General features: G+C 42.1%; 1 protein-coding gene across 1 annotated transcript; it reads right to left on the bottom strand.

Annotated features, from left to right (window-relative positions):
• Positions 1 to 4275: 4275 nt before the first annotated feature.
• LOC104159925 (mortality factor 4-like protein 1) lies at positions 4276 to 26953 on the bottom strand. Its single transcript, XM_009697951.1, is given in 14 exon segments — positions 4276 to 4901; positions 6676 to 6760; positions 7103 to 7275; positions 8570 to 8658; positions 10483 to 10584; positions 10893 to 10981; positions 11591 to 11616; positions 16991 to 17053; positions 19730 to 19810; positions 20552 to 20638; positions 22946 to 23013; positions 26189 to 26235; positions 26898 to 26932; positions 26934 to 26953. Coding segments are annotated over 14 exon segments (1050 nt in total). The 3' UTR covers positions 4276 to 4816.
• Positions 26954 to 27208: the final 255 nt, after the last annotated feature.

Here is a 27208-nt window from a genome sequence, read left to right on the forward strand (position 1 = left end):
GAGGAAAAAGAAAGAAAAAAAAAAGGGAATGCCATGGAAATCAAAACCTAATGGTGCCACCCAGCAGCAGCCGCTGGAGGATTCTCAAGGGGAGACACGGTTTCTGGCAGACCCAGGCACCCCCTGCTCCTTCCCGGCCCCAGAGCAGCTGCAGAAATCCAATTTACTTGGAGAGAAGCCGATTACAGTTTCCTGACACCCAGGAAGGCGAGACAGGCAGGAGACCCCGTGCCGGGGCTGGGAGCCTTCGGAGGCGCATTCACTGGGGGGGACTCAGAGGTCCCTTCGGGGAAAAAAAGCTCGGGGATGGTGCTCTGCAGGCACACGCTGCTCTCTGCATTTCTCCACCGTTCAACTCACTAATTCCACTTTGTGTTACTAATTAACAGGAGCGAGTAGGGCAAGGCTTTGGCATAATCCCCGTGTGGCATTAGAGCGCCTGTAAAGCCCAGCAAGCGCCTGCACGCAAGAGCCTATTGCAGTTAATAGGGAGCCACACGCAGACTTAATGGACTTTGGCTCAAGCCCCGTGGGGGGACCTGTGAGCTCTTTATTCCCCGGCGTAAGCTCCTTGTCTCTCGCGTGGAGGCCGAGCCCCCCCACGCTGGCACAGCCCCACACCCACGGGCAGCCGGAGCGGAGCGAGGCAGCTCTGCCACACAAGCACAGCCACGCGGGGGGTGGGCCCCTCCCCCCACCACAGCACAGCCCCCCGAGAAGGGGGCATCCCAAAGCACCATGGACACCACGCACGCAGGCCACAGCCGGAGAGGGCACCGGGGAAGGGTTTTTACAGGGGGAAGCGCTCACCTGCAAGGATGCCGTGGCTGAGCCTGGGCAAAGTCACAGGGAGCGCTCGCTCCGCTACCTCCTCTCGACAGCCGAGCTCGCAGAGGGGGACTCACCGCGAGGATGAGGGAGCGTTAGGATCTCATTTGCCACAAATGCTGCTGTGCCTGGCAGGCTCTAAAAGGCAGCAGGAAAACAAGGCAAGGCTGCACCCGGCCTTCCCACCCCACGGTGCAGGAAATCACCCCCGGATTGGAGCACAGGAAGGAAAAAGGCAAAACAACGTGTAGGGCAGAGCTGAAACGCCGAATGCTGCGCCCCACCACCTTCCAGCGGCACAGCCAGGGTCACCCCGAGAGGCACAGTTAATAATCACTGCTCATTGACAACCTCCTAAAGAAAATAATTTCCCGTGTGTAAAAGCACCCTTCTGCAGGAGGGAAGCTGGCCAGTTAAGCTCCCCCGGTCACTCCACGCTGTGTGCCAGGAGGGAGGCAGGGGCTCTCCCCCGTCTGCTCAGCACGGGGCGCATGGTGCCCCTCTTCCCGAAGCCTCCCTTCCAGGAGCGGGCTGATGGATGCCTCAGGCCAGGAAGAGCTCACCCTTCCCAGGAGGAGCTGTAAGGAGCAGAGGCTTCCCAGCTCAGAGGGGCAACACCACACCAGGAGTATCCTCTCCCTGGGGAGGCCAAGCACTGCAGGAGCAAAGCCCTGGGAACTTTCCACGCCTGCAGCCCAAACGTCCCTTCCCTGAAATGCTCCGGGCCGGGGACACGGGGACGGGGCTGCAGTGCCCATGAAGGCTCGGTGCTGGCCGAGCCTCCAGCTGCCCACTCGCCTTGCTTCCCCACACAGCGACTCAGCGCATCCCATGCGAACGCGGCCAGGAAAAGAGCAGATAATTTCTCATGAGTTCGGCACAGAAGCGGCAAAGCAGGAAAGCGCAGGAGGCTCCCTCGATGCGAGGGGACTCCGGCTTTGTCACCCACTCTGGGGTACAGGCCTTACCCAAGGGGGGCTGTGGGCTGGCACCACCTCCAGCTCCCTCTCCCACCTTCCTGCAGGCTGTACTGCTCCTGGTTTTCCAGCAGGCTGCCAGGGAGCGACCCAAGTAACCACCCAGGGATCCCCAGAGGAGCCGTGCAGGTCTCGGATACAAATGGTGTTCTACGAACACGAGCGCACTGACAGCAAAAGGTTGTTTTCACTCTTGGGGCAGTTTGGCAAAGGATAAACCCATTGTTCAGACTCAGAACGCAATCTTGGCTCTTTGTCTGGGTAATGGCCATGATAAATAGAGCAGTAGCTAATTACTCACAAAGCTCTTCATTAAACACTGAGAAGAGCAGACAGGGATTGTAACAATACCAGGCAGCAAGCGGAGCACCCATCTTCTCACACCCACTCGCATTTCCCCACACAGCTCCAGGCCTTCTCCTCCCACCAGCCCAGAGCTGGGCAAGGGAGCCCTCAGCCCCCTTCGCTACTCTCCGCCCGCGTGATGGGATCCCGACCTAGGAATCCACCTCCGAAGCGCCGTGGCTGCTCCCCAGCACTGCCTCAGTTTCCACAGCAGCTTCCATCATTGCTCAATATTGTTCTTGTCCACTTCACAGATCCCTGCTGCTCTTTCAAATAGTTTGTTACGTTTGTGCTCCAGCAGACCATCCCTCAACCAGCACCGCCCCACACAAACCAGAATCAATTATTTAGGAAGCATTTCTGCTTCGTTACAGAAGGGCAGGCAGAAGAGGGTGGGACATAACTCAGCCGGATTCTTGTCCAGGCACCTACCTCAGGGGACAAGCACCAAGAATTTGAGCCTGCTCACACCTTCCCTGGGCCCAGCCCATTCCCGTCTTCACACGCAGGCAGCTGCTCTGGAAGGGTGCACCCCGTGTTTGGGGAAGTGCGTGGGCGCAGCAGCAGCACAGGACGGTCCCTCGGTCTCCGGCAGTGAGGGCACGCTCACACCCACCGGCTCCAGACCAGCCCCAGGGCAGAGCAGTTCTCAGATCCTGTGGCTTCCTGCAATAACATCTGTGATTAAAACCTGGTATTTTGCCTAGAAATAGCAGCTACTTAGACCACGGCCAAGTCTTGCAATGCTTTTAATAGATGTGACCAAAAACCTCAGTCATTGTTCCCCTGCTCGCCCCAGACAGCGCTGCTCTCCTGGCAAGAGGGGTGCAGAACGCATGCGAGGTGGAGTTTAGAGGAACTCTAGATCCCATCCCACAGATGCAAAATCAAGGTACGAAAGCATTTGCCACGCAAAGCCAACCTGATGCACTGAATTCAGCCCAGCTGGCTTCCCTTCTTTTTGGGCTGGGGAGTTCGCTCCGAAGTAACAAAGTGAGTAGGCACACAGTTTACAAACAGAAAGGAGTTACCATCAAATTGACCCAAATGAGTCCTTACACAAGAGTTTCTGAGTAGGCCTAAGGGCAGAAGGAGATGTAGAGAGAAGGCCTAAACGGGAGACGGCTCCCAGACAGAACTTAGCCCAGAGGGCTGGAATAGCAAGTTCCTAACTTCAGGGTGCCCTAGCACAGACAAGCTGCCTTGGGAAATACGCAGGGAAGCAAGGAAAAGCAGCAGAAGCTAGACAGGACAGAGCCTTACACAGCAGCGTAAGCCCTGGATTGTGCAGCTCAGGGCTGGCTCCATCAGCGACCTTCCCAGACAAAGTGTGTAAGCTCAAAGGGAACTCGCAACGCCAAGAGAGATAAAGCTTCACATGCCTGATGCTGAGAGGTCAAAGCCAAGTACAACACAGATCCACCCATGAAAACAACACACACGAGGCACCTTGCAGCGTCAGACCCTCTTCTCTGTCAGCAATAGTTCATATTTCTCTTACAACCATTTCCTCACCACCTATTTCAGCTTTTGCCACAGCTCTTTTTGCACTGGTACCGAGACAATAATCAGGAGCACGGGGCATTACACCACCTTCCAGCAGGCCATTAAAACCAGCAACCTGACCAAGCGGTGCAATTCACAGCATGCCTCACGCCCTCCGGTTTACCACTGAAGATGCTGCTATGCATATAAAGTTGAATCAGACTAGGAAAGCGACTGGCAGATGCCAGGCAAAGTGTGCTCTCAGGGTTCTGGATTTTAAGAACAAGCTTTTTAAGAATTCTGCAACAAATGTGATGAAACTGCATTATCACTACTTACGGACTATATAACGATCCCAGAGACAAAGAATCCACTTCACCCACTGGAACTGGATGCGTGGGCTTTAACTACCAGTCCTTAGAATTAAAAAGGAAACACAGGATCTCCAAGTTAATGTTGCAGAACTTTATACTCACTTAATACACTCAGATCACACTTGACACTGTCGTGAGGCAGTGACTGATGCAAATACAAGTATTAGAAACAACATCTGAAATTAAAAAAGTTTATTTGAAGATTTGTAAAACAGCTCTGTGAAAGGCCAACATTTCCAAGACACTACAATACAGTAACACATTTTCCTATTGTTAGAATATAAAAAAAGTCACAGTTCTTTAACCATCTAAATAAAAGCATACATTTATGGACCAAACATTTTACTTCCAACACCAAGAAAGTAAGTGAGTTTGAATGTCAGACTAATCAATAGCACCAACACTAGGTGAGCACAACCCTCACAGGTCAGAGAGTCTGCGTTTGTCATTACTACGCAATAAAGCAAGTTAGTGAGGCAAATCTTAACGTCAAAACAGACCTACGAGCACTGAAGAGTTCAAACACTGAAATATCATAACGCATCCTTTTTCACATTCCATCGATGCAAACAGTAGCAAGCCAGAAACACCAAAGAGCTCCTGTTAAACTCAAAGCTTCCGTTTTGGGACAAGAAGTCCTCAGAACTTACAGATGCCAGTTCCATTTTAAACACACAACTTTATTCACTTCATGTTTACAGAATTTGTGCAATAGAGACATGTGCAATAGAAAGGTGAACAACAAGATGCAGAAGTGGACAGTACTACAAGGATCCAATTATCACTTCATTGTAAAGCAGCACGCTATTATACTGCTTTCCGATGATACTCAGGAGGGGCTACTTCATAGTCACTGGCGCTAAACAATGCGGAGGAATTCTTTGCTAAATACCTATGAAACATAATAAAAAGATTAAATTACCTTCTTGCCTAAAGTCTCCGTCGTTTAATGCCACATAAGTGAATTGTTAGGTGTTTGCCGAGACCATAAAACATGATTTCAAGAGTACAAATCCAATATCTCCTACATATCTACTAAAAGGTCAGCTGTGTAAGCAATTAGAGATTTGACAGCTCATGCCAAAAAAAAAAATTTCGATTCCAAGCAAGTTGTCAAGCAACTCTGGCTTCAAGCAAGCACAGGGAGGTTAAGATTAACAGGGTGAAACAGTTTACATTTGAGGTTCAGTCATCTGCTGTTACCAAGAACCAATTTACTACTGATTGTACTCAAAGGCATAGGGACAAGGAGTAGGACACGGAGTAGGACACGAAGTTCTGTCTGCACAACTACGGAACTTGAATGGCTGAGCGATGGCTAGAGCAAAATGCCCAACCGGCAACAAAGTGCAGCAGCAGCTAAGCATTATACACCCTTACTTCTCATGGAACAGATTCAGGGATTTCTGGTCAGTGCCTTGGCTTCACTTTTCTGACTTTACAGCTGAAAGCTCTTCAGCACTCGCGTTTTACTTCAGACTGACCCAAAAGACTATCAACCACTCGAGACTCTAGGACTCTTCCAAGGCAAGTTTGCCCTGGAAATGAGGCTGATCCATTTCTAGCTCTTCGACAGCGCCATCTTAGATTTACTGAGGGTTTTCTTTCAACTTCCAATAGCTTATCCAATCACACAGAGGTAAAAGCTGGTATTTACTGGCAAAACAGCTTAATGCTTTGTTACCCTAATTATTTATAAATCAGCATTTCCAAACACTATCAGTAGACCACTAAAGCCTTTAGAAAATACACAGAACATTTATCTTCTCCATGAGATAATCACAAGTGGAAGTTTACGGCTCTAGTAAATTCAACCAAGAAAATCTGCCAGTACAGCAAAAGCAGAAAGCAGCACCGATGCTGCGAGCCGGCTTCACATCACACACCTCTGCCTACGTGCATGTCTACATGAATTGCAGAAGCATACTACTAAGTTCCTCCAGTGCTGTACAGATGCATGGAAGCTGCTGAAGTCATACTCGTACAGACATGTGGGGGAGCACAGGTATGACACCTCAGTTGCTACACTGAAGTTTAATTCTGGTTTAGAAGCTCATATTCAGGAAACCTTTACAGGTGAACTAAGCAGCAAGTGACTCCATAGCCCCTTACAGCAGTGAGGAAGTATTTCATCACCTGTCTGAGATCAAATGTCTGATTTTTTTTTTTTGTTTTAAGAAACATTTTGCATTACAGTCTTGTATTATTTAGGATGGGGTTTTCATCCTAAATGTAACACATCTTCAGCACCACAGGGTGCTGCAGTGCACTACAGCTACAATGACAGTCTGTCCCGGAAATAATATTAGTAAGGTTCATCAGCTTTCAACATTTGTTCAATTGTTGTTGAGTAACTGTTGTGTAATTTCATAGTTTGCTTTAATTGTCATCTGCTTTTTATGGCAGCTACAAATAGATATGTAAATACACATCCAACTAGCAATAATCTCAGTATAACTGGAGTGACCTTAAAACCAGTCTTACTCCTGTTACTGTACAGCAGAGTTTGAGAAAGCTTCACTGCAGTCTTCCGTGAAGATACTGCACACAGGCCCCAGACGATATATGTGTTGTAGAACAATTGTTCACTGAAAATAGCCCACATTACAATAGCCTGCCCTTACTGAGCTTTTTCTTTCTTGCTAAAAGACTTTAAAAGTACTTACTTTAAGAAGTCATGCAAATAGTTTAACAGCAAAGCCAGACTCTTCTCATCAAGAGGAGTGTAAGCAAGCATAGCTCCAATCCGTACTGTTCCAAAAGAAGCAGCACTTGTTAGTTATAAACAACAACTTTAACAAGTATTTAAGTACAGTCTAAAACCTTACAGTAGTATATAAAAGCAGCCCAGGAATCTATTGCAATATATACAAGCTCACCTAAAATAACCAGACTGTTGAAAATCCATTTCCATTCCAAATCCCTGAATGGCTCTGAACATTTTAGGTACGTGAGAGTAAGGAAAGAATGAAACCACATGTTTCATAGCTGCTTGTCAAATTTCTGCAGTTCACACCCACTGAGGGTCAAGATGGGAGAAGGAAGCATTTGAGTATTTCTAACTGCTCTTCAGTCTCTAGAGGTCATACTCACCAAATAACCTCAGTAGGTGTGGGGCACCATAGACTTGAGACATTGGAGCATCTGGGTGATCTGCTAAAATTTCAGCATACTGGGGCCTCTCAAACTTGTACAGGAGTTGAGTTCCCAGCATGACATTGAAGTATTCTTTAATTCCAGCCACAACTTCATTGACTGCATACTCCCTGGTAAAGAGACAAAACACTGCAAGTCTTGGTCCAGTGACTGGATGGACACAAAGATGAGACTTGGCTTGGCGAGTCCATCAACATCGTAAAGATCTTTTACAAGCCTTCAGATTATTTTTCACGGAAATTTGTTTGGAGACCTTAAAATGTACAGCTGCAGGGAATGATGCAGTTCAAGACCTCCTTTAAAAATGGACTGTTCTGAACTTGGTAAGAATTCAGACAAACTAAGAAAAGCCTTACTTTTAGTCATCTACTCACTTAAAGAAATTAACTATTAGAGCAGTCCTTTCAAAGCAACAGTAAGTATTTATAGGGACACTTACCAGCTCTTCTGTTTTCAACCAAAGTCAATCCCAACTCACACCAGTTTAAAAGTACAGTACTACTTTAAGGAATCAGACTGAACTTCTGCTTAACGGAAAGAGGCAGCCAGTATTTCAGGCAACTGACCCTTTCTAACTAGGCCTCTCAATGCCACGCTCCTGCAGGCCTCCAACTTCACACCTAATTGAAGAATAACTATATAGGAATTAGCAGCAACACTGCACATCTGAGAAGTACAACCCTCACTCCACCCTGCAAACAAATTTAAAACAGACATTAGGACAATTACATAAGAGAATGTTAAAACACCCTGACAATTCAATAATACACTTCCTCTTGAATGGAAGAAAATAACTCCACATTTCTAGTTTTTCTCCCTTTAAAACAGGAAAGCTTTGTTCAAGAATAAACACACCTTATTTGTTGTCAGGGCTGGACTGCTGGGTTAATTACAAATAAGAATCTTCAAAGCTATCACCTTGAAGTAATTAGCTTTGCCCATCTGATTCTTTTAAAAGTCATTGTCCACCTCCCTGTCCCCCGCCCCTCTCTACCTCCAGGAGGGAGTCCACCCATACAGTAACGCTTTGCTCATCTGCTAGGTAGCTTTTGTGAGAAGTTTGTTCAGCTTGTACTTAGCAAGGGCCACTGCATTTATTCACCCAATGTAGGAAGCCTGAGCTAGAATGAAGGGGTGGAGAGCCGTTCGCTTGGCTTCTATCAGATTCCTTTAGGAAAAGACTTAGGGAAAGTGGGGAAGCAGAAATAATATCCAGAAAGCAGAACTGCATTCTTGAATTACCTCCTCAAAGATTTCTGAACTCTTCAGTCATGTTGGTCTTGGAACATGAAGCTGGACATAGGGCTGGGACACGTTTAACAACCTTACTAAATTTTCAATGAAATACAAGTCCAACAAAAACAGCAAAAGAAGTATTTAAGGTTTGAAAAGACTACTACTTACTTGTTATCAGTATTTCCTCGTGATTTTTTGTAGTTTGCATAATCCTCTAAAATGGAGTCAACGTTCTTCTTGGCAGGAAGATAGAAGAGCTACAAAAGAAGTAAAACTGAACAAATAAAAGTTGTCTGATTTATGCAGACATTTGTATCTGCAAGCTGAATTTAAACCAACACAGGTAAGGACATTTCTAGAATAAAATTAACAGGTTAAGATGTTAAGTATTATTAAAGAAGCACCCAACTGCTTTAGTTGTGCATACCAAAAAGCCCGTAACAGTGACTCTATCCATGTTCCCTTTTAACACCTGTGCTGCTCAACAGCAACCTGATGATGAACAACTCACGTCACCCCAAGAGTCAAAGACAGCAGCAAAGTACAGGCACGCCCCTGCAGACCTGCCTGCGCCAGGCCACACGGCAGTTACCAAAGCAATGGTGACCACTTGGCATCTTCTGTCTGCTCCTCTTGCATCCACAGTTGAGCACCGGGCCCTATGACTGCTGCAAAGTAAACAAGCCTGCCAAGTACCTGCCGGGAAGTTACACTGCCCGCGCAGTCTGAAGAGTATTAGAGCTACATCAGAGCTTACAGAATTGAAGACAAATATTCCCCAGCCACGATTCACCAAGGATTAACTTCTATCTTTAATACCATACACAGAGCATCTGTACCCACAGACACCAGTTCAGCTGTATATGGCAAGGCTCAGTAGTACAGCTAGTTCACATACTTGGGTTTTTTTCTTTTTTTTGTTTGTTTTTTGTTTTTGTTTGGTGGTGGTGTTTTGGTTTTTTCTGTGAGGTTTTTTGGGTTTTGTTTGGGTTTTTTTTTGTTTTGTTTTGGTTTTGTGGTTTTGTTTGTTTGTGGTTTTTTGTTATTGGGTTTTTTTTTGAGGGATTGGAACCGGTTCACTTATCCATTTCCTTTCACAAGGGCACTACAGTCTGAAGACTCTCGGGGGGAAAAAAAACCACCTAGTTCTCCAGAACTGGAGTCAGTGCTTAAGCACCTTTACTGCTGATGCAAGTCTGAAATTTGTATTCACTGAGAAAAGTCAGCCTTTTCTATGCAGGACTTAAACAGGATTTTCACATGTCTGGGATTGCAAGAACGGAGACAGTACCTCAGAGTGGCAGTAAGTCAGAGCATGCAATTGCAGCCTAACAATAAAACACACTTTTCAACAGTATTATTTTCTATGCTTCTTGTCAAATTTAGTAGCGGTTTCATACAAGAAATAAAATGTATTACTGAATCGTGACTTAAGTTCATGAAAGCGTTTTATACTTTTGAAACAGAACGCAAAGTGTCATGATTCAGTAATACATTTTAAGTTCATGAAAGTGTTTTATACTTTTGAAACAGAACGCAAAGTTTCATTTACTGTATCAGGAAACTTTCTATGAATCCAACCTGGCAGAAGTTAAGAATTGCTATACTAAGCGACAGCTTTCTGTCAGAGCTGTAGAACAACTTAAGAAACTTGCAGAACTTGGCAGTGAGTGACACAAACAAGGCAGGAAGGAGCTGAGGTAGAACAGCCATCACATGTGATGTTCCTACAGACCAGTTCTCTACCAACCAAGCAAGCTGTTCAAAATACATCAGCAGGCCAAGCCTGCGTAGAGTTAACATCACACTTAAAGCTTAAATAAGTTGCTAAAATTATCTGCCTTTCTAGCTTATGCTTGATTAGACCAAATCTATTCTACAAAGTTACATGCAACCCTGCTGAGCCACAGTCCTACTCACAGGTGGCCTCTGGTTAAAATCCAACTGGAATTAGAACTGTCAAGTAAGCCATCAGGCTGCTCTCAAACTCTACAAGAGACTTCACTACACTGCGCTTAAAGGGGATATGAAATTCTAGTTGTAGTGTCTTGATGGCCAGGATTGTTCTTCTGACATATTACCTGCTTTTGCCTGGTGATCAAGTCCCAGTCATCTACCAGCCATGGTTTCAGCTCTTCTGGGATTTTGACCTTTACTTCAACTCTGTTCATAAATGTTTCTTCCTGAAAAAAGTGAAGCCAGACTAATTACTTTCACAAAAACTGTAAAAGCTAAGAGTCACCCATATTCCTCGTTCTCACAACTGAAATACACCACTGGACTGAGGAATTACTACAGTGATTCCTGTAGGCTCCACAGAGAGCAAGAAAATAGCTTACATTTTTCAAGGTCACTTGGGAACTTTAGTTTTGCAAGTTCTAACATTTCACACTGCCACACTGAAGGACTAAGTATTGCTGTCTGTATTTCTGAGCAAAGCAACCTTCCCATTTTCTTTCAAATATCCTGTGAGAGAATTAGAAATACGTACACTTTCAACTGTTGGATCTACTCGAGCCCTCTTCTTCCTAGGAGGCTGAGGAGTCTCACTGGTACTGCTCCCTTCTCCAATTCCGGGAGCTGTACAGAAGACAGACATTATGCTGCTTAAGAAATCTGGTAAGTCAGCAAGAAATACTAGTAAAGAAAGATTTAGAAGAAGGATTTGAAAGACTCAGATTTCTCTCAGGTCACCTTTTCACTTGTTTTTAATATTACTTGTATTCTGGAAGTCCCACATATTTGTGATAGTTTAGACTGCTATATTTACATTTATCTGAAGATGTAGGCTGCTGCACTAAAACCAAACCAGTATGTCAGTATCTAGAATGTTCTTCACAAGAATTTTTGGAACCAGCAGCTCAGCTTTGCAGATATGTCCCATCTCCATCTCAGTAAGAAAATGTAAGTTTGACTTACGAAATTATGATTTCAACAGATCCATGGAGATATCACTTAGCTTTTAATTTGCAAGAGGTCAAAAATCTTGACAGACTGAAACAAGTAGTTTGTGCACAAACCAGAGAAGCATGCATTCCTCCTGACCAAGAGGAAGAGACCTCTGAACTCCAAGAGGAACAACACAAGGTGATAGTAAGTAAACTCGGTTGAGGCAGAGTTAAGATCTTATTCCAGCTAAGAACCTTCACTAAGGTTACCCACTTATATACAAAATAAAAACATACTTACTTTTCTGTTTGTTCTTTTTTGTTTTCCTGCAAGAAGAACACAAATTATTGCAAATATAAAGATAGCAGTACTTAAAGAATTGAAAGTAGAAAGCTAGAAAAATTGTCTGCTAATTTGAGAACAATGAACAAATACTCAGTGGCCGATGGAGTATTTAGATAAAAGCACATGAAAGTAGTGTCAGATATGACTTAGCATCACAGTTATGATGCTACAAGATTTTTCATGTAACAGGTTAGAATTCACCATTTTTGGGGGGAATCACTAAACTTAAACCTACAAAACCCCAGAAGGCATGCCAAGAACACAGGAGTATTTAAAACCAGTACTGAATGACACTTACGCAAGTAACATCTACAGATGTTTCATACTTTCCAAATGCTCTTGGAAACTAACTAGATTTGTAGGTGTTTTATTTCTGTATTTCAGGGATCACTTCGAGACAGAATATGGGACAAGGAAACAGAAGTGCTGGGAATTATCAGGTAAGTCTCAGTCAACTGAATTAACTTCCAGCAAAGTACTGAAAAAAACCACAGTTTTACCACTACAACAGCAAAGGGAAGCTTAAATAGCACTATCAGAATTACATGCATGAAGCTGCATGGACTGCCTACAGTTCCATCATCAACTTTTAGGGGAGATCATGATTACACTTGCCACTTATTAGAAACATTTGGAACAGTACTAAATAGCACTGTCCCTAATATTCACCTTCTTCCAAACGCTTCTCTCAGCACTTACTGTTTCTAATTTACACACTTCACACTTCTCTAAAGTCCCTACCCTTAGCCCTTTTTTTTAATTCCAAATGAAGAGCTGTACTTGCAAAAATTTTAAAGACACCTGAAAAATCAATGCACACAATATGTAAATATTCAGACACGTCAAGAGTATCAATGACAAAAAATTAAACTGTCCTAACAGGTATTTTTGTTATTATCTGAACTTTGTATATTTACTAACCATTTTCACAAAGTCTTAATTAGGAGCACTACTAGTCAGGTTTCAATTTGCTCACTATTAACAGGAGTCCAGTTAAACCTCTCCAAAAATTTGCAGATTGTGTGGATAACACTTTTTACCAGTACAAAATTATTTCCTTGGAAATTCACCACTATCTCAAGTGACTCTTGTATTCAGGCTTTGAACTGGGTTTATCTGGGTCAGGAAGTAGGCAGAGTTTCTAGGAAGATCTGAAGATAGGAAGAGTAAGGCTTTTTTCAAGCTTCAAGTCAAACAAGCGTTAGGCTTAAACTGTGGGCAGAACAAAGATCACATCTCTCCAGGAAGAAGAAATAGTTGCCAAGTTAAGTCACTGATAACAGACTTGTGTATTGAAGAGAAAGTCTTTTCTTCCAAACCTAGAGTAAACAAGGGAGTTCTTTCCAGAATTAAAGTCACAGGATAAAAATAATGTTAAGCATTAGTCTAGAAGCAGAGTTAAAAAACTGGAATAGACAGGCAATATAAAGTACTTAAGAACTACTGCAATTAAGACAGTAAACCATATCTATGTTACTGAAGCACAAAGTCTAGCATAAACCATTCTAGGCAGTTGCTTGTGCTCTCCCACCTCATTCTTTGTATTTCCTGATTCCTTACATTTCAAGTCATATGCCTCTGCTTCAAGTCAAAGCAGCCATCTGTTTGCAAAGTCTAAAAGACAAATCTGAGTTAGGGAACAAACAGAAAGAGCTAAGGTTAGAGACAAAACATTAGCATTTGGCAGACTTTTGACAGCCTGTACAGCAGGCTTTCTGGAATAATATTTTTCACTAGGTGAAGGCAGCTGTGCAAGGTAGTGCTGCTGCTGTGTACAGTAACTGAAGCATGCGGTGCACTCAATATCCAGGAGAGAGATGCAGCATCTGTATCACAGAGGGTACAGGCAGCCCTACTAATAGAAGTTGTAGCCCGAAATGAGCAGCGCATCTTCGATGCCATTAATCGGACCAAGCACACTCTCATTTTGAGACATAAAGCCGAAGAACACCATGCATGCTCCTCACGGTGGCAGATAATGCCTTCCTGCAAGGACAAATGGAATGCAAGTCCTGAAGTGTCACAAAAAGATGAACCATTATCTAGGATAGGTTGAAACACATCCTTTTGTGCCACTTCACAACTACATTGTGAACTGCAAGCTCTATACTGCTGTAGAGAAGCAGTATAAAAACTTTCATTGCCTTCTCTTTATATGGCAAGCACAGTCCAGCTGCTATTCTTCATTCACGTATTTCTCCATTGACTGGCATTTTTCACTGAAAAGTGACAACAAAACTAAAAAGCAGCATGGAAGTTTCAAGGAAGCTTCTGTGGAAAGAAGTTTTAATTAAAAGACTGAACAGAAGTGCAAAGTGCTAAACATCTCACAGTTCAAACTTAAAGGATGCATCTCACTGTCGTCAGACATTACCTCCTCCAAGCAGCAGGGTGAGCAATCAGTTCTGGTAAGAAGCTAACCCAGCCCTCGTTGCAGGGTTTTATTTTAGCAGAACAAGAACACGCAGCTGTAACAAGAATATTCAAGTATCTGGGATCAAAATGTGAGACTGAATTAGAAAGTCAAAAATGAACTACTGACATAGCCATCAGTAGAAAACAAACAGCATTACAGCTTACAGAACGGCTCACAACAATGAAATGCTATACATCAAAGGTGACGGACTCAGAAGGAAAATAAGCAGTCCATGCCACAAGAGCATAACACCAGAATTCCAATCTCAGATTGCAAAACAGGACTGTGCTCGCAATCAAATGGTAAGAATAAAGAGGATGCCACAGAAGACAACATACTGAAAGGCTGCACTTCACCTTTCCACAGACCTTCATCAGAGGAAAGATAATCAAGTATCTCTCACAGAACCTTGCGTACAACCTCTGGAAGACAGCAATCTTTGCACAAAAGAGTTAGTGTTAATGCTTAGAGCTCTAAACTGGAGTGTCTTCTGGGACATGTCCACAGAACTGTCAGTAGAAGATAAAAATAGCTTAGTAAATAGAATAACACACATAAATGACATGAGGGAAAAAAACAAGACTTTGGAAGGGTTACTTTCTCCACAACAGTTAGGAGTCCATGAACAGGTAGATAAAAATGTTGTGAACACTAACAACTGTTTTACTTTCCCCAAATCCATGTGCCTTTTCAAGGGACTCAGGGTCTGTTAGAACCTCCCACAACAGCTGGTTAAGATATGAGCTGAGAATGAAGGCAGCTACCACTTGGTCTCAGGCATTTGAGTTCAATACATTTGTAAACACCAGAAAAAGGAGATGAGGCACCAGTTTACCGATAAAACAACATTTGAAACTGAGCTATATGAAATCATAAAGTCTCTCCTAATACAAGGTGTATAGTAATAAAAATGTAAATGAAAAGATTCAAGTGCGAAAAAATAAGAATGTTGGAAAAAAGTGTGAAATCCGCTCCTATTGCTCAAGCAGCTTGGTCACTAACTTAGCTGTGAGAAGAAGCATTCCTATGAAGATTCAATCAAACCATCAAACATTATCAGCAAAAGAATAAAAAACAAAGTCAGGATTATATACACGTTTGTCTCCTGCGTCTGGTCAGGCAGCCTTATCTTAGAAGGCATGCAACAGAACTGGAAGAGGTAAAGAGAACAAAGAATAGTTGGTAGCGTACAACAGCTTCTATACCAGGAGTAACCAGGCGGACAAAGGCCTTCAAGCTGTCAACTGGGCAGGAAGAAGATGGGAAACATGGTAGAGGTATCACTAGGGATAAAAGGTGAAGCTCAAAGAACTAATCAATCTTTCCTCAAGAGAGATGAAAACACCAAAAATACCAAAGCAGCAGACATTAAAAAAGACAGGAGTCATCATCCATTTTCCTCTCCTCTTCAACACAGGACCAAATTAAAATCAGAGCACGCTGCCACAAGATGATGTGGACACCCAAAGTCCAAATGGTTCAGAAGTTATTTGATAAACATAAACCAGTCCTACAAAGGGTTATTAAACCCATCACATGGATACAGCCTCTAGCTCTGAAGTCCCTTAATTACAGGTTGCCAGAAGCAAAAAGGGCATTTGGGGTAGAGTATCATTCTAGGCTTGACTCACTTGATTATCCCTAAGCACATGTTACTGGTGACCATTAGAGAGCAGAAGAGGTTAGGAAAATCTCCAGCTTTAGCCAGTGCAGCCATTCCCATGTTGTTGCAGCCCTAGACAAGTGGCACGTAGGCAGCGTTCATATGTTGCTTGACATTCAGAGGGCCTGAAGTAGCTTGTGAGAGCTACTAGCTGTGCCAAAGATAGCAGAGGATGCCACAAGAGACATGCAGCAGGAGCATATGTTTTTGAGTAATATGTTCAGATTAAGAGTAAGACTTCTATTAGAAGAAAAAACAGTAACTCCCAGGTTGTCATACTGTTTTGAGAGCATCTCTGATGAGACTGCTTGCATAGATATCATTTAAAAACAGATGCTATTCTCAAATTAGTTATTCAGTGCCGTATCTTCCCTCCAGAACACTCTCAGTTGCCCTTCTTATTTTCTAAGCACCCGTTAACTCTGATTGTTTACTGATTTTTTGCAAGTTAATCGTGTTAAGCCCATGAAAGGTAGCATAAACTCTTAGAATTTGAAATTCAGCATAGCTACATATAAAAAGTCTGGAGAAGCTAGTATCTGTATTCTGTGTTGTATTTCATTTCTGGCAGCCTGCTATAACCACACAAAATTTTTTCTCTGATAGTTTCTAGTTATCGTAAGGTGAACAATTATTTTAAAAACAAACGTATACAACCTGCATTTCATGCATATTTCCATTTGATCAAATATTGCTTGCAAATAGTCTCAAAAGCTTTTTGAACCAGTTGCTGCAGTTTACAGAAACAGTTATTCTGAACAGACTCAAGCCAACAATAAAAAGGTAGCATATTAAGGAGCAAGGTCAAACCTCACATTTCTAACACCATCCCTCATAGCAGCCTCACTCCCAAGACTGACAGAAGACAGTGCTGTTTGTTACCGATTTCCATGGAAGCAGAACTGCAGGCTGCAGTAAGCATGCAGATCACCTGTAACATTCTAGAGCTATCCAGGTTCAAAAATCTGAAGTCAGTTGTCCTCCACTTCTCTTTAAGCAGTGGACACATTGAATGCATTTGACTACTCATATTGTACCCTATCCCAAATGAAAAGGTATACATTTCAGAGAAACTAAAACCTGGTAGTCCATACTGGCTTTAAAAAAAAAACAACCCAAAACAATATACTGCAGTACTTATAATTCACTGAACTGCTACCAAAGCTTACATTATTACAACTGAGGACTTTAAGAGTCTCTAAAAGAAATCTATGAAAACAAGGAGATTGGGATTTCAGGATGAAAATCCTGGTTTGACAATCCATCCTTAACTCACCGCGTCGATATTGTAGGGGTCTCCAAACAGCAAACAGTATGCGCTCCATCTCGTCTGAAAAATCTAGGCACAATGGGGGTTGAGTTAAGGAAAGAATGTCAGACCTAGTGTTTAGCCTTAAAGCGAATCTATTTAAGATTCAAAAATTTACCTTTTTAGCAGTGTATTACAGTCTTACTGAACATTCCTGGAGGATAAGTTGTGCTTAGATTGTTATTTCCTTTCCACTATTGTTTGGCTATCTGACAAATAAGTTTCAAAATATGTTACCTTTCCCTTTGTTCGATCCTCCAAGAATGCTAGAAAAGGTAAATTTTGAGGCCCAAATAGGTTGACAGCGTTACCCTTTTAGAATAGTTGCATGATCAGCTTCTCCCCCTCCCCACCATCAGTACTTTATGTATCTACAATGACCTTAGATTTACAACAAGAGAACAATCCAGAAGTTTTACTTTGGAACTGTATTTTAAGATTTTTTAGAAGCCATCTTGCCTTTAGCTGTAAGCAGGATGTGAGATGCAGTAGTTTGGTCAATAATACGTCAGTATGACAACCCTGCATCACTGCTAGGGTAAGTCAAAGAATTTCCTCTCTCTCAGCCTCCAAATAGGGAAGAAAAATAGGGAGACTGTTGAAAGAAGCACAGGTCTAATTTAGAAGGATGCAGTGGATGCTGGTAATGGCTAGAGACTAGGAGCAAGATCAGTGCAACAAGCATATGGGACCCTGCCATAAATAACCTTCACAATGCAAGACCGCTGTTCTAATGACAACAGTTTTCCTTCTTCTCCTTCACAACTCTGAAAATCCACCACCAAGGAATTAATTTTTCCAATCAACACGAAACAGAAGTTTCAGAGAATTAGCTTACTGTCTGTTTTGCTATGCTGGAAACAACGACCCATGCTTAGGATAGTGACGACAGCAAAAAGCAAAGCCACTCCCTGTCCCCAACTGGTTTCAACCAGAGAGTAAAGACAGACCTGGTAACACGCTTTCAAGCTTTGGAGTTACACAGAGGCCTAAGATGAAGTAATTTTTGCTGTGGGTCTTGCTTGGATACAACATTATTAGATGTGGTTGAGAGGATTAAGCCAACTTTGATTTGAAGCACAGGTAAACATTTAGCATTGACTCAGCCAGAGAACAACTCATCCCACTGCCATCAGTCTGAACTACCAAGATGACTAAAGCTGACAGTACGGGGAATGTCATCCTGAAGTTACCATTGGGATGTTCTCTATAACGCAAATTGTAGACATTTACAATTCAGTCATCACTACCTGTGTCAAAGTTACACATGAAATTAATTCTACTCCCACTGACTAAAATGCAAGAAGAGCCAGGTGCAACAACCCCTTAAGCAGTCAAATTAGTAATGGTCATAATTTAATCTGTTTTATTCAGATCTTATTGACATTCATTAGGAACTGTCTAAACAGACATTTGGTTTGGTTTTTTTTTTTCCCACCCCCAAATGAAGACAAACAGGTGACTAGGTCCCTACACCAAACCGGTGGCGTTAAAGCACCTCAGAACCTACAGCAACAGACCACAAGACAGCATGCACACAGCATTATGGCCAGATCCATTGGACTCCCCATTCCAGAGACCAAGAGCCAATTTACAGCCTTGGCTAGGCTTTCACTAATCTCAAAGTGAAATCTGCATTCAGGATCTACAGAGGAAGGAAAAAAAAAAAACAAAACACCACAACACAAAACACACCCCAAACCAAAACAACTGTTCCCACTACCGCTGCACTTCTCAAATCAATGATACATATTTCATAACATAGTTGCCCATAAATGAGACAAGAAATCTGAGGCTGCTGCCAAATGCTCTTCTTAGGAATTGACGTAATTTCAACAGCTTCCTCATGAAGACTAGAATCATAAATGAAGTTAGGAGTTCAAAACATCAAGTTAGTCACGACCACCTTCATAATTAAGTGAAGTACTACCCCAAACAGAAGACTTTCACGGCACATGAGCAAAGCAGTAGAGCTGTACTGACTGTATGAGAATCTAAACGTAACACCATACCAGCCTATTCTGAAAAACAAAAAGGATGGAATGAAAGAAATCTGACAGTTACATCCTGAAATAATTTTTTCTAATAAATGTCTGAGCTTGCTTCTGGTCTCTTAAGATGCAAAACCATTTTTAATAGCATATGGGTTTAGTTTTGTCAAAAACATCAGAACAAAGACTCTTTAAATGGCATTTTAACAATTGTACCGTAAGAAGGCAAGGCATTTTAAGGATTTTATTCAAAAGTGCTTGCACAGCTTGGTAGAACTGTAAAATTCTATACAGAAGCTGATTTCACCAAGACACACGAGTCTTACGAGGCCTCACCACTTTTTGAGTGTCAGTTCACTAACTTAAGAGGAACAGAGTGCAAAAAAGTATAGTGTTAGTGTCTACTCAGTACCTTGATTCAGTGTTAAACACTGCACAATCTAAGAAGGCAGTTTTAATAAAATACTTCAAAGGCCTTTTGATATTACAAAAGTGAAACGCAACTTTTGTATGGGTTGTGTCAGAAGTAGTGTAATTTAACCTGCAGAACCATTCTAAGAAAAATAATATTTAAAGATCAATAGTAAAACTGACAAGCAAAAGTTTGGGAGGTTTTTGGTGGGGGTTTTCAGGTTGGTGTTTGGTTGGTTTTTTTGTTGTTGTTTGGGGTTGGGGGGGGTTGTTTGTTTGGTTTTTTTAATAAAAAGCTTCTTACACTTCAACATTTTTCTGCTGCAGACCAGAAGTCTTCTTGCCTGGAGCAGCACCTCTCATCTTCCCCTCTGCATATTGTTCCCTTTAAAAAAAAAAAATAAATTCATAAATAAGACTTTAATGAAAAGAGAAGCTTGTTTTCCCTCAAAGGGTAATAGGATATGCAAAACATTCAGAGAATGTCTAGTAAATGGCTTTGTGAATCAGTATGTGTCATCAGCAGGTACAAATTCAACTCAGTATCAAGGAGATTTAGACTTCTTCATACAACACTGAGTAGTATGAACACCCATTCGAACCCTCCGCCCCATCCTTGTTATTCTGAACCTCATGGAAGCAGCACACTGCTTCCGAAAGATATAAAACAAGTTCAATAAAAGCATTTCTATTAGAGAAATACAAGATTAGCATTCATAAAAATCAAAGTATTTGTAGGCATTCCGAAGCTGTCTGAGAAGATCCTTACCACTTAACAATGTATGTTAAGGATACTGCACAATGGTCTTTTGTAGCCTCCTAATTTCCACATTACAGGACGTACTTGCAGTTAGTCAGGCTGCCTCGCCATTTCATCAACCTGCTCTTCCTTAAAACCTCAAGCCACCATTTTAAAATTAAGTAGCAGCTTGTTCTTTCTAAACTGCTAGAGGACAAAGATCAGAATGCCTCTGTAACCCAAAGCATCTCAAGAATAAGTGAACATACGAACACTTCCTGAAGGCTTTTTCTTTTAAACTCACAAACTTCCCTTGATATATAGTTGTTGGATTGAAGCTCTATAAAAAAAAATTGACTGACAAGGACTTCTAACAAAAATACTTACTGATTGGCCTTTTGAAGTTCTTTTTGTTTCTGCAAATTGGTATCCACGTATTTGAGCACCCTGCTTTCTGGAACCCATTCATCCCAGCTGAAAAAAAAAATCAAACGATCATTCAAAAAACATTACATAACTGCATTCTACATGCAATAGTCAATTAAAAGCTTCACAGAATTTGAGACTGAACTCTGCTTTTGTGTCAAGTCATGGGCTGGCACAACTGAAACTGTAAATTACCAAATGCATTCCCCGCTGACTGAATCTGTAACGATTTTTCTAGGGAAGTACAACCCTCAGTCATTTCCAAAGACTTTCCCAAACTTGAAGCATGGGTAATTTAGGAGGGAGGGGACTGGCTTTAATTTAAAAGCAGCATCTCAGGAAAAAAAAAAATATTCTACACTTACTAAATTATGGGACACCTGCAGCCATGACTATATTATGAAGCAAGTTTCCTTTATCTATTCCAACATTTCATAGGTTAACAAATTCAGCAATAAGATCTTACTGTAAGAAGAAGAGCTCTGATTTCTGTCTGTGAAGGAAACCAAGATGGCATGAATATTTGAAGAATCTGAAGTGAACGATTTAAGAGAACAGGTGTTGGGGAAATTGCCATTACGAGCAAGAATTCCACTTTGACAAAGAGTGGATAATGTGAGCAATCTGACAATTTATTTCAAGTAAAACACATTAAAAGTGGCCAAGTTACTCTAAAGTATGCAAGTTAAAGCTCTTTATATAGAGAGTTCTCTGTCATTTTCATTTCATGGCAATAGCTGCCAGTCTTGACACATCGAGGTAGCAAAACCAATCTACTACAGGAGTACAAGGTCTTCAAGAGCGTTAAGATAAGGCAAGCTTAGTATCCAAAACTTAGAGGAACACATGTCCAGCTGTACACTCTCTAAGACTATGATTTCAGGATAGTGCTTTGGTCAAGATATTTAAGCCACTTGTCTTAATCCTGCCTGTACAGCTGCAAGAGACCTTCAAAAAGTGCTATATAACTCTGCGGCACATTGTACTGTACAATGAAGAAACTTTTTTGGTATCCTAACTGTTGATGTTTGCAAAAACATTAAGAAGTCGAGCAATTAACAAGTAACAAAGGACCATAATTACAGAAACCACAATTAAGGAGTCATATTGCCCCGGTTGTCTGGATCTTGCAGCAACGCCACTTTTAATGTAGTTAATTGGAAGCTTGAAAGCAGAAAAAAATAATCAAACAGCACAAGCAAGAAAAGCAGGAGTCAACATCACTTATGGCACCCTTCATCAGAGATAAACAAGGAGAGGAAGCATCAAATTTATGCTGCCTCATTAATATACAGCAGCCACCATAAGAACCAGTTACACTCTCTGTAACTTTGAATGTTTACAATAAAACATTTATCTGTCCATTTGGCAGGGAGGGTGCGTGGATGCATTTTAAAAAAGTTACATATTAAAACATGAAGTTTCAGCTTTTAGTCACATCAGTGAGATCAAGATACTAGTGACTAAGAGTCTTCCCTCTAGACTCTGCAGCATTGAAATGAAACCAAACAAGAAAGTGCTCCCTGAAAGACTTCTGGAGTCAGAAGAGCCGAAGCTTTTAATCTCTAAAAAAAAACCTCCACCTTTCCTAAATTCAAAACCTAGTAGCAGAACAGAATTCAAATGAAAGAAAACACAGACAAGTACATAAATGCAATAATCTCATGAAAGTATTCACTTTAATGGGCTCAGCATTTATTTCATGGAGACACTTTATTCTTCAGCAATCTCTCACCTAGAATCCTACCCTTTTTGCAGAAGGGAAAAGCATCTCTACCTTAACATGAAAAGCTGACAATAAAGGCCATGCCTGCTCCTATGAAGGACTAAACCAGACAGCCTTTCCCATTCTGAACACAGCCTCCAGTAAGGCATCCTTCCCCCAATCTTTGCTACCAAACTTTGCAGCCAAAAGTGGTACAAAAGTAAAGTATGCTGTGTATTTAAGTAGAGAGTTTTGCTCCACCTCAGTAGGGGTTGACTCTCCTACCAACACATAACAAGGAAGTTTTTGTACTAGATATTTCTGCTAGGGAGGAATTACAGTAACTATTTTCAAACTTGAACAAACAGAATGCTATAAAGTATTCCCATTACCCTACTGACACCCTAAGCTAGTTTGTCTATACAACCAAAGCTCTGAAGGAAATGGTTAGTTAGGCAATGTTTTCTTTGTGTTACTATGAATCACTGGTTCATGTATAAAAGTCATTTGGGTCCATTTCAGAAACAATCTCCTAACAACAGGGACATGGTAGCGCTTGCTAGTCCATCAAGCTCGCATTCAAACTGACAAAGCCTGCATTCTCCCATAAAGGAAAGTGAAATGCTGCTTTCATTTTATGCAATACTTACTTTTTATTCCAACCACTGTAATGGATAAAGTATTTCACTTGCTTGTCCTTTATGGCAACCTTTACACACTAGAACAGAGAAGAAAGTGCAGTCAGTACCAATGAGAACAAAGGGATCTGAATGAGTTTTGCTTTTTTAGCTTTCAGAGTTTAAGCATGCAGAGATTTCCATGCAAGCAATTGATATACCAGCAGCTCTTTCACAGCAGAAATTAAGTTCTCTAACACAAGTTACTGCCTATTCATGGATTTGGAAGGGCCAGGCAAACAAGCGACTCTGCTCTGCTATCCAAAGGGATCCCTTCATTCACCAGAAGGGTCAGAAACCCCTGAGGATGGCCAGAACAGTAAACAAGCAGTCACTTCACTACCCCCAGGTTAGCCAAAAGCCATTCACTAGAGAGCTTGTTCACATGCAGGCCCCTACCTCACCGACAGGTAAGCTGGCTGAAGTAGAGGAGTCTTCAAAAGTAAAATAAATAGTATGGATCTCTACAGCCACAGAGAGCACATTATATTCAGTAGAAAGAGTTGCAGTAAGGGCTTTTGCTAGGTTAAGAATGTATACACGAGGTAAATAAAAACAGTTATTTCCATCAAAAGACTGGTCTATGAATACAGTAACTTCCTCATACGCTGATACTAAGGCCAGACCATTAAAAGAGGGAACACATACATAACAAGGTTGCTCCAACTACTCCACAGTATCACTCGGATTCAGAAGTGCCCCTCACAAACTTTTCTGCCTTACACTTTAGCACAGTGCTACTCGCAGCCTGTGGGACCCTGCCTCGGCTCAGAGGAACATGTTCAAGGGAGCTGGAACAACTGCAGACACTGCACGGTAACAACACAACTTCCTTCTGCCCCTGCAGTCCGGCACGTAAAAGCTCCAGCGACCACATCTACATCAAAGAAAAAACACAGCCAGAGGAATACCTCTTCCTGAATAAAACAGCTCAGAATAGAAACTACGTAAACCTAGCTAGTTCAATTATGTGCCCACCACATGTCCCTGAACTTCTTGGCTATACCAAATTAATCTACCAACTTCGGCACTTCATCCATAGCAAGTCTTGTTCTGGAGATGCTGAGACATAGGTGCCACTGTACCACCTTAACAGTGAAATAGTAAGGGTGTTGTAAAACATGAAGAATCACCCTCTTTGGCTCTAGCTTTTGCTCCCTTCTTAAGGATTTTATTTTTTTTTTCCACTGAAGTAAAAAAATTACTTGCAGAAGTCATAATTGCTATTTTCCTGCCATGCTAATTGAGTTATCTCTAAATATTCAAGAGGGCAGAGCTTTCTGCTACACAACACTTTTTCAAGACCATTGTGGTGACCTCAATGCGGTATGTGGTATGCCCTCTTCAATTAAAAAAATTGTCAACATCGAGAGGAACACCATATTTCAGTACCAATCTTAAAAATGCCACACACAGAACTTAAACTCAGTCTCACTTAGACTTGCGACTAGGAGTAAGGATATCCTAATCCTGTTTGACATACTACTGCACCAATGGCTCACTCTGACAGTCCTGAAGTTAAAGCCAGCCAAATACAGACTGTGTGCTTAAGTGTCTACTTGTTCCAAAGAATAAAAGAACTGAGCATGAAGTAAAAGAAGATTCAAATATATTTCTGTACCAAAATATTTTTCTTCCTGCTGGTGGTTAGAAGCATGTTAAATGAATCTCATTTAACTTCACGTTGTACAGAGATGTACAAATAGTTACTGTTTGCCATAATTTTTCACACTACTCTAACACAAACACATCCTTGCTTCTCTGATCAGCTTGCCGTGGGAAGTCCAGGAACAAAATAACTTACATATTGAGAATCACAGAAGAAAAACAGATCAAAGGAACAGGAGGAAAGCTAAGGTTATTATTCATTACTACCTACAAAGTAGTTTTACAAAGTTAAACCCAGTTCCTTCTGCCGTTCCAGGAGCCCAGAAGGATCCAGACTCAAAATAAATAGCCAGCCAAAAGCTATCTTCCCAAGTGGGAAATAATCCCTTCTAGCACCAAGCTGGCAGCGCCAGTTCCACCGACACTGCTTCCACCCTTGCGCAGAGGAGAAGAGGGGCACAGCGCAGCATGGAGAAGCACCCTGTTGTACTGGCTCTGGGCTGTTTACCTGACCAAAGAGTTAAGATTGCTGCTAACAGACATTTGTTTCCACAAAAACAGAAGCCTCGACTACTCTCCCCTCTGTACTAGCACCTGGGCAGGCACTGGCAGAAGACGACACTCTGAGCATACATTCACAACAAACTTGTCCTCCAGTTCTACAGCAAGGGATAGAACACAGGAGAATCTCTAAAGTGACAACGTTTTACACAAGCACATCCCCTGTCAATGCCCTGGACATCATTTTAACACTAGAGTGACTATTTCCTGATAGCACAGAAAGAGATGTCTAGTATTTCTAGCTGCCTCCCTACTACCACCTCTCTGAAGCTGTTCCATCAGTTAACATTTACTGACATCAAAGCCTAAGGGATTTAAATCTCTGTTTAAGGTGCCCCGGGAATTTCTGCAAGTCTTCTAATCCACACAGCTACAAAAGCCCTTTTTTTCAATTTCAGAGGAAGTGGAAACAGGCAGTCAAATTAGGAGCTATACCTTCAGTGAAACTGATGGCATGGCAGCGACATCTGCTCAAGGCCCACCAGAAAAGCACATCACTGAAAGCGCTGCAGCAGAGGCCTGCAACTGAAGCAGCAGGGATACTCCTCCAAGTCACAAATTTGCAATGCACGGTTTCTGTGGCCAAAAGGCCAGAACTGAGAATGCCACTTCCTTCGTCACTTTAACCCAGCATCACTTTCTGCAGTGTTGTCCCATTTGAAGACCACTGAGTGTACTCAGCCACCTACACCTCTGAGGAAGCTCAAACTGCAGCTAACTTACTAGCTCATGCATTAGCACCAGCACCAAGTCCTGTGGGCACAAATGCTTCCCAGTGTTCTGGGAACACGTGTATCAGATGTTCAACACGTAAGACCACCCAGCCTTCAGCAGTTTACCAGAATAGTACCACTGGGTTTTCTGATTTTTTTTCTATAATATAGAGCTCCAGGATTTAAAACTGATTTCATATATTATCAGGTTTTAATTCATTTTAGTTTCAGTCCTTAATCTTATCTAGTGAGGCACAGCAGGTAAACTAATACAATTCCTTCTTTTCTTGGGGAACACTCGGAACCATCTGCAGCAATAAGCAACCACACATACCTTTGCTTCATAAAGGAGAGGTCCATGAAAACAAAGCACTCGTTCACCTGAAAGAAAGTTGCAGATAAACATCTTAAAACACCACCAATGTGTCATTTCTGTAAAATATGCCATCAGGTACAACATAGAATGAATCCAGTGTCAACCTAGGAAGAAATTCAAAGGCAGATACTGATTTGAGAAGCAGGCTGGTGTTTGAGAAGCAAATTCACTCTCTTGTAAGAGAGGATCAGAGCTCTGATTATTTAGGTCATGAAGCAAAGATTCCTGAGGACCTCCCTGAAGAGCACTCATGCCAGGACAGCTGCATGCAAACCATGTCCAAGCCTGCCCAGAGTTTTGCAGAATGGCTGGTGACTTCGGCAAACAACTGGCACCAAAGCTTACATTCCTGCCCGTACGTCCAGTCGCAGCCAACTCGCATTATAGACACCTTCGCATTCTGTTGCAAGGATGGTGCAGAGAACTCCTTCAAAGCCTTGATTTTTCAGATGCAGACACCAGAACACGCTGGCTCAATGCAAATGGACTACTTCAGCTTAAGTACTCAAGCAGTAGGCAAGTAGAACTGTCTTACTGTAAGGCATTCTTTAGTCTCCATGACATTGCATTTTGATTCAGAGCAGGAAATCACCTCTGCATCTTAAGCTGCTGACACAAATGAAAACAAGTGCTATTAGTACTCATTTTTCTGCAGGAAGTACATCGCCTGGTATTTCTAGTTCAATGAAGTCAGGAAGAGAGACCCCGACATTGTTTCCCCATCCGACTTGTGGGACAGAAGAATGCCAGGTTTGTGCAACAGCAAGAAAAATGGTTCGCTTTGCGGTTTTTAAGTAGGAAGAGATTGTTCTTCAGTCTGTTGGTTTTGTTTTTTTTTTTCCCTCCTCAATGGCAAGGTCTTATTGTGCGGTTACGTTGTGGGAATTTGAACATACTTAACACAGGATATCTGAGTACAGATGTTTCCTTCTTGAAAGCTGCAGGACCTCACATTTCCAGAGACAAGCTGCATAACGC

This window comes from Cariama cristata, unplaced genomic scaffold (genome assembly GCF_000690535.1).
Source record: "Cariama cristata isolate BGI_N322 unplaced genomic scaffold, ASM69053v1 scaffold29493, whole genome shotgun sequence".
NCBI classification, from domain to species: Eukaryota; Metazoa; Chordata; class Aves; order Cariamiformes; family Cariamidae; genus Cariama; species Cariama cristata.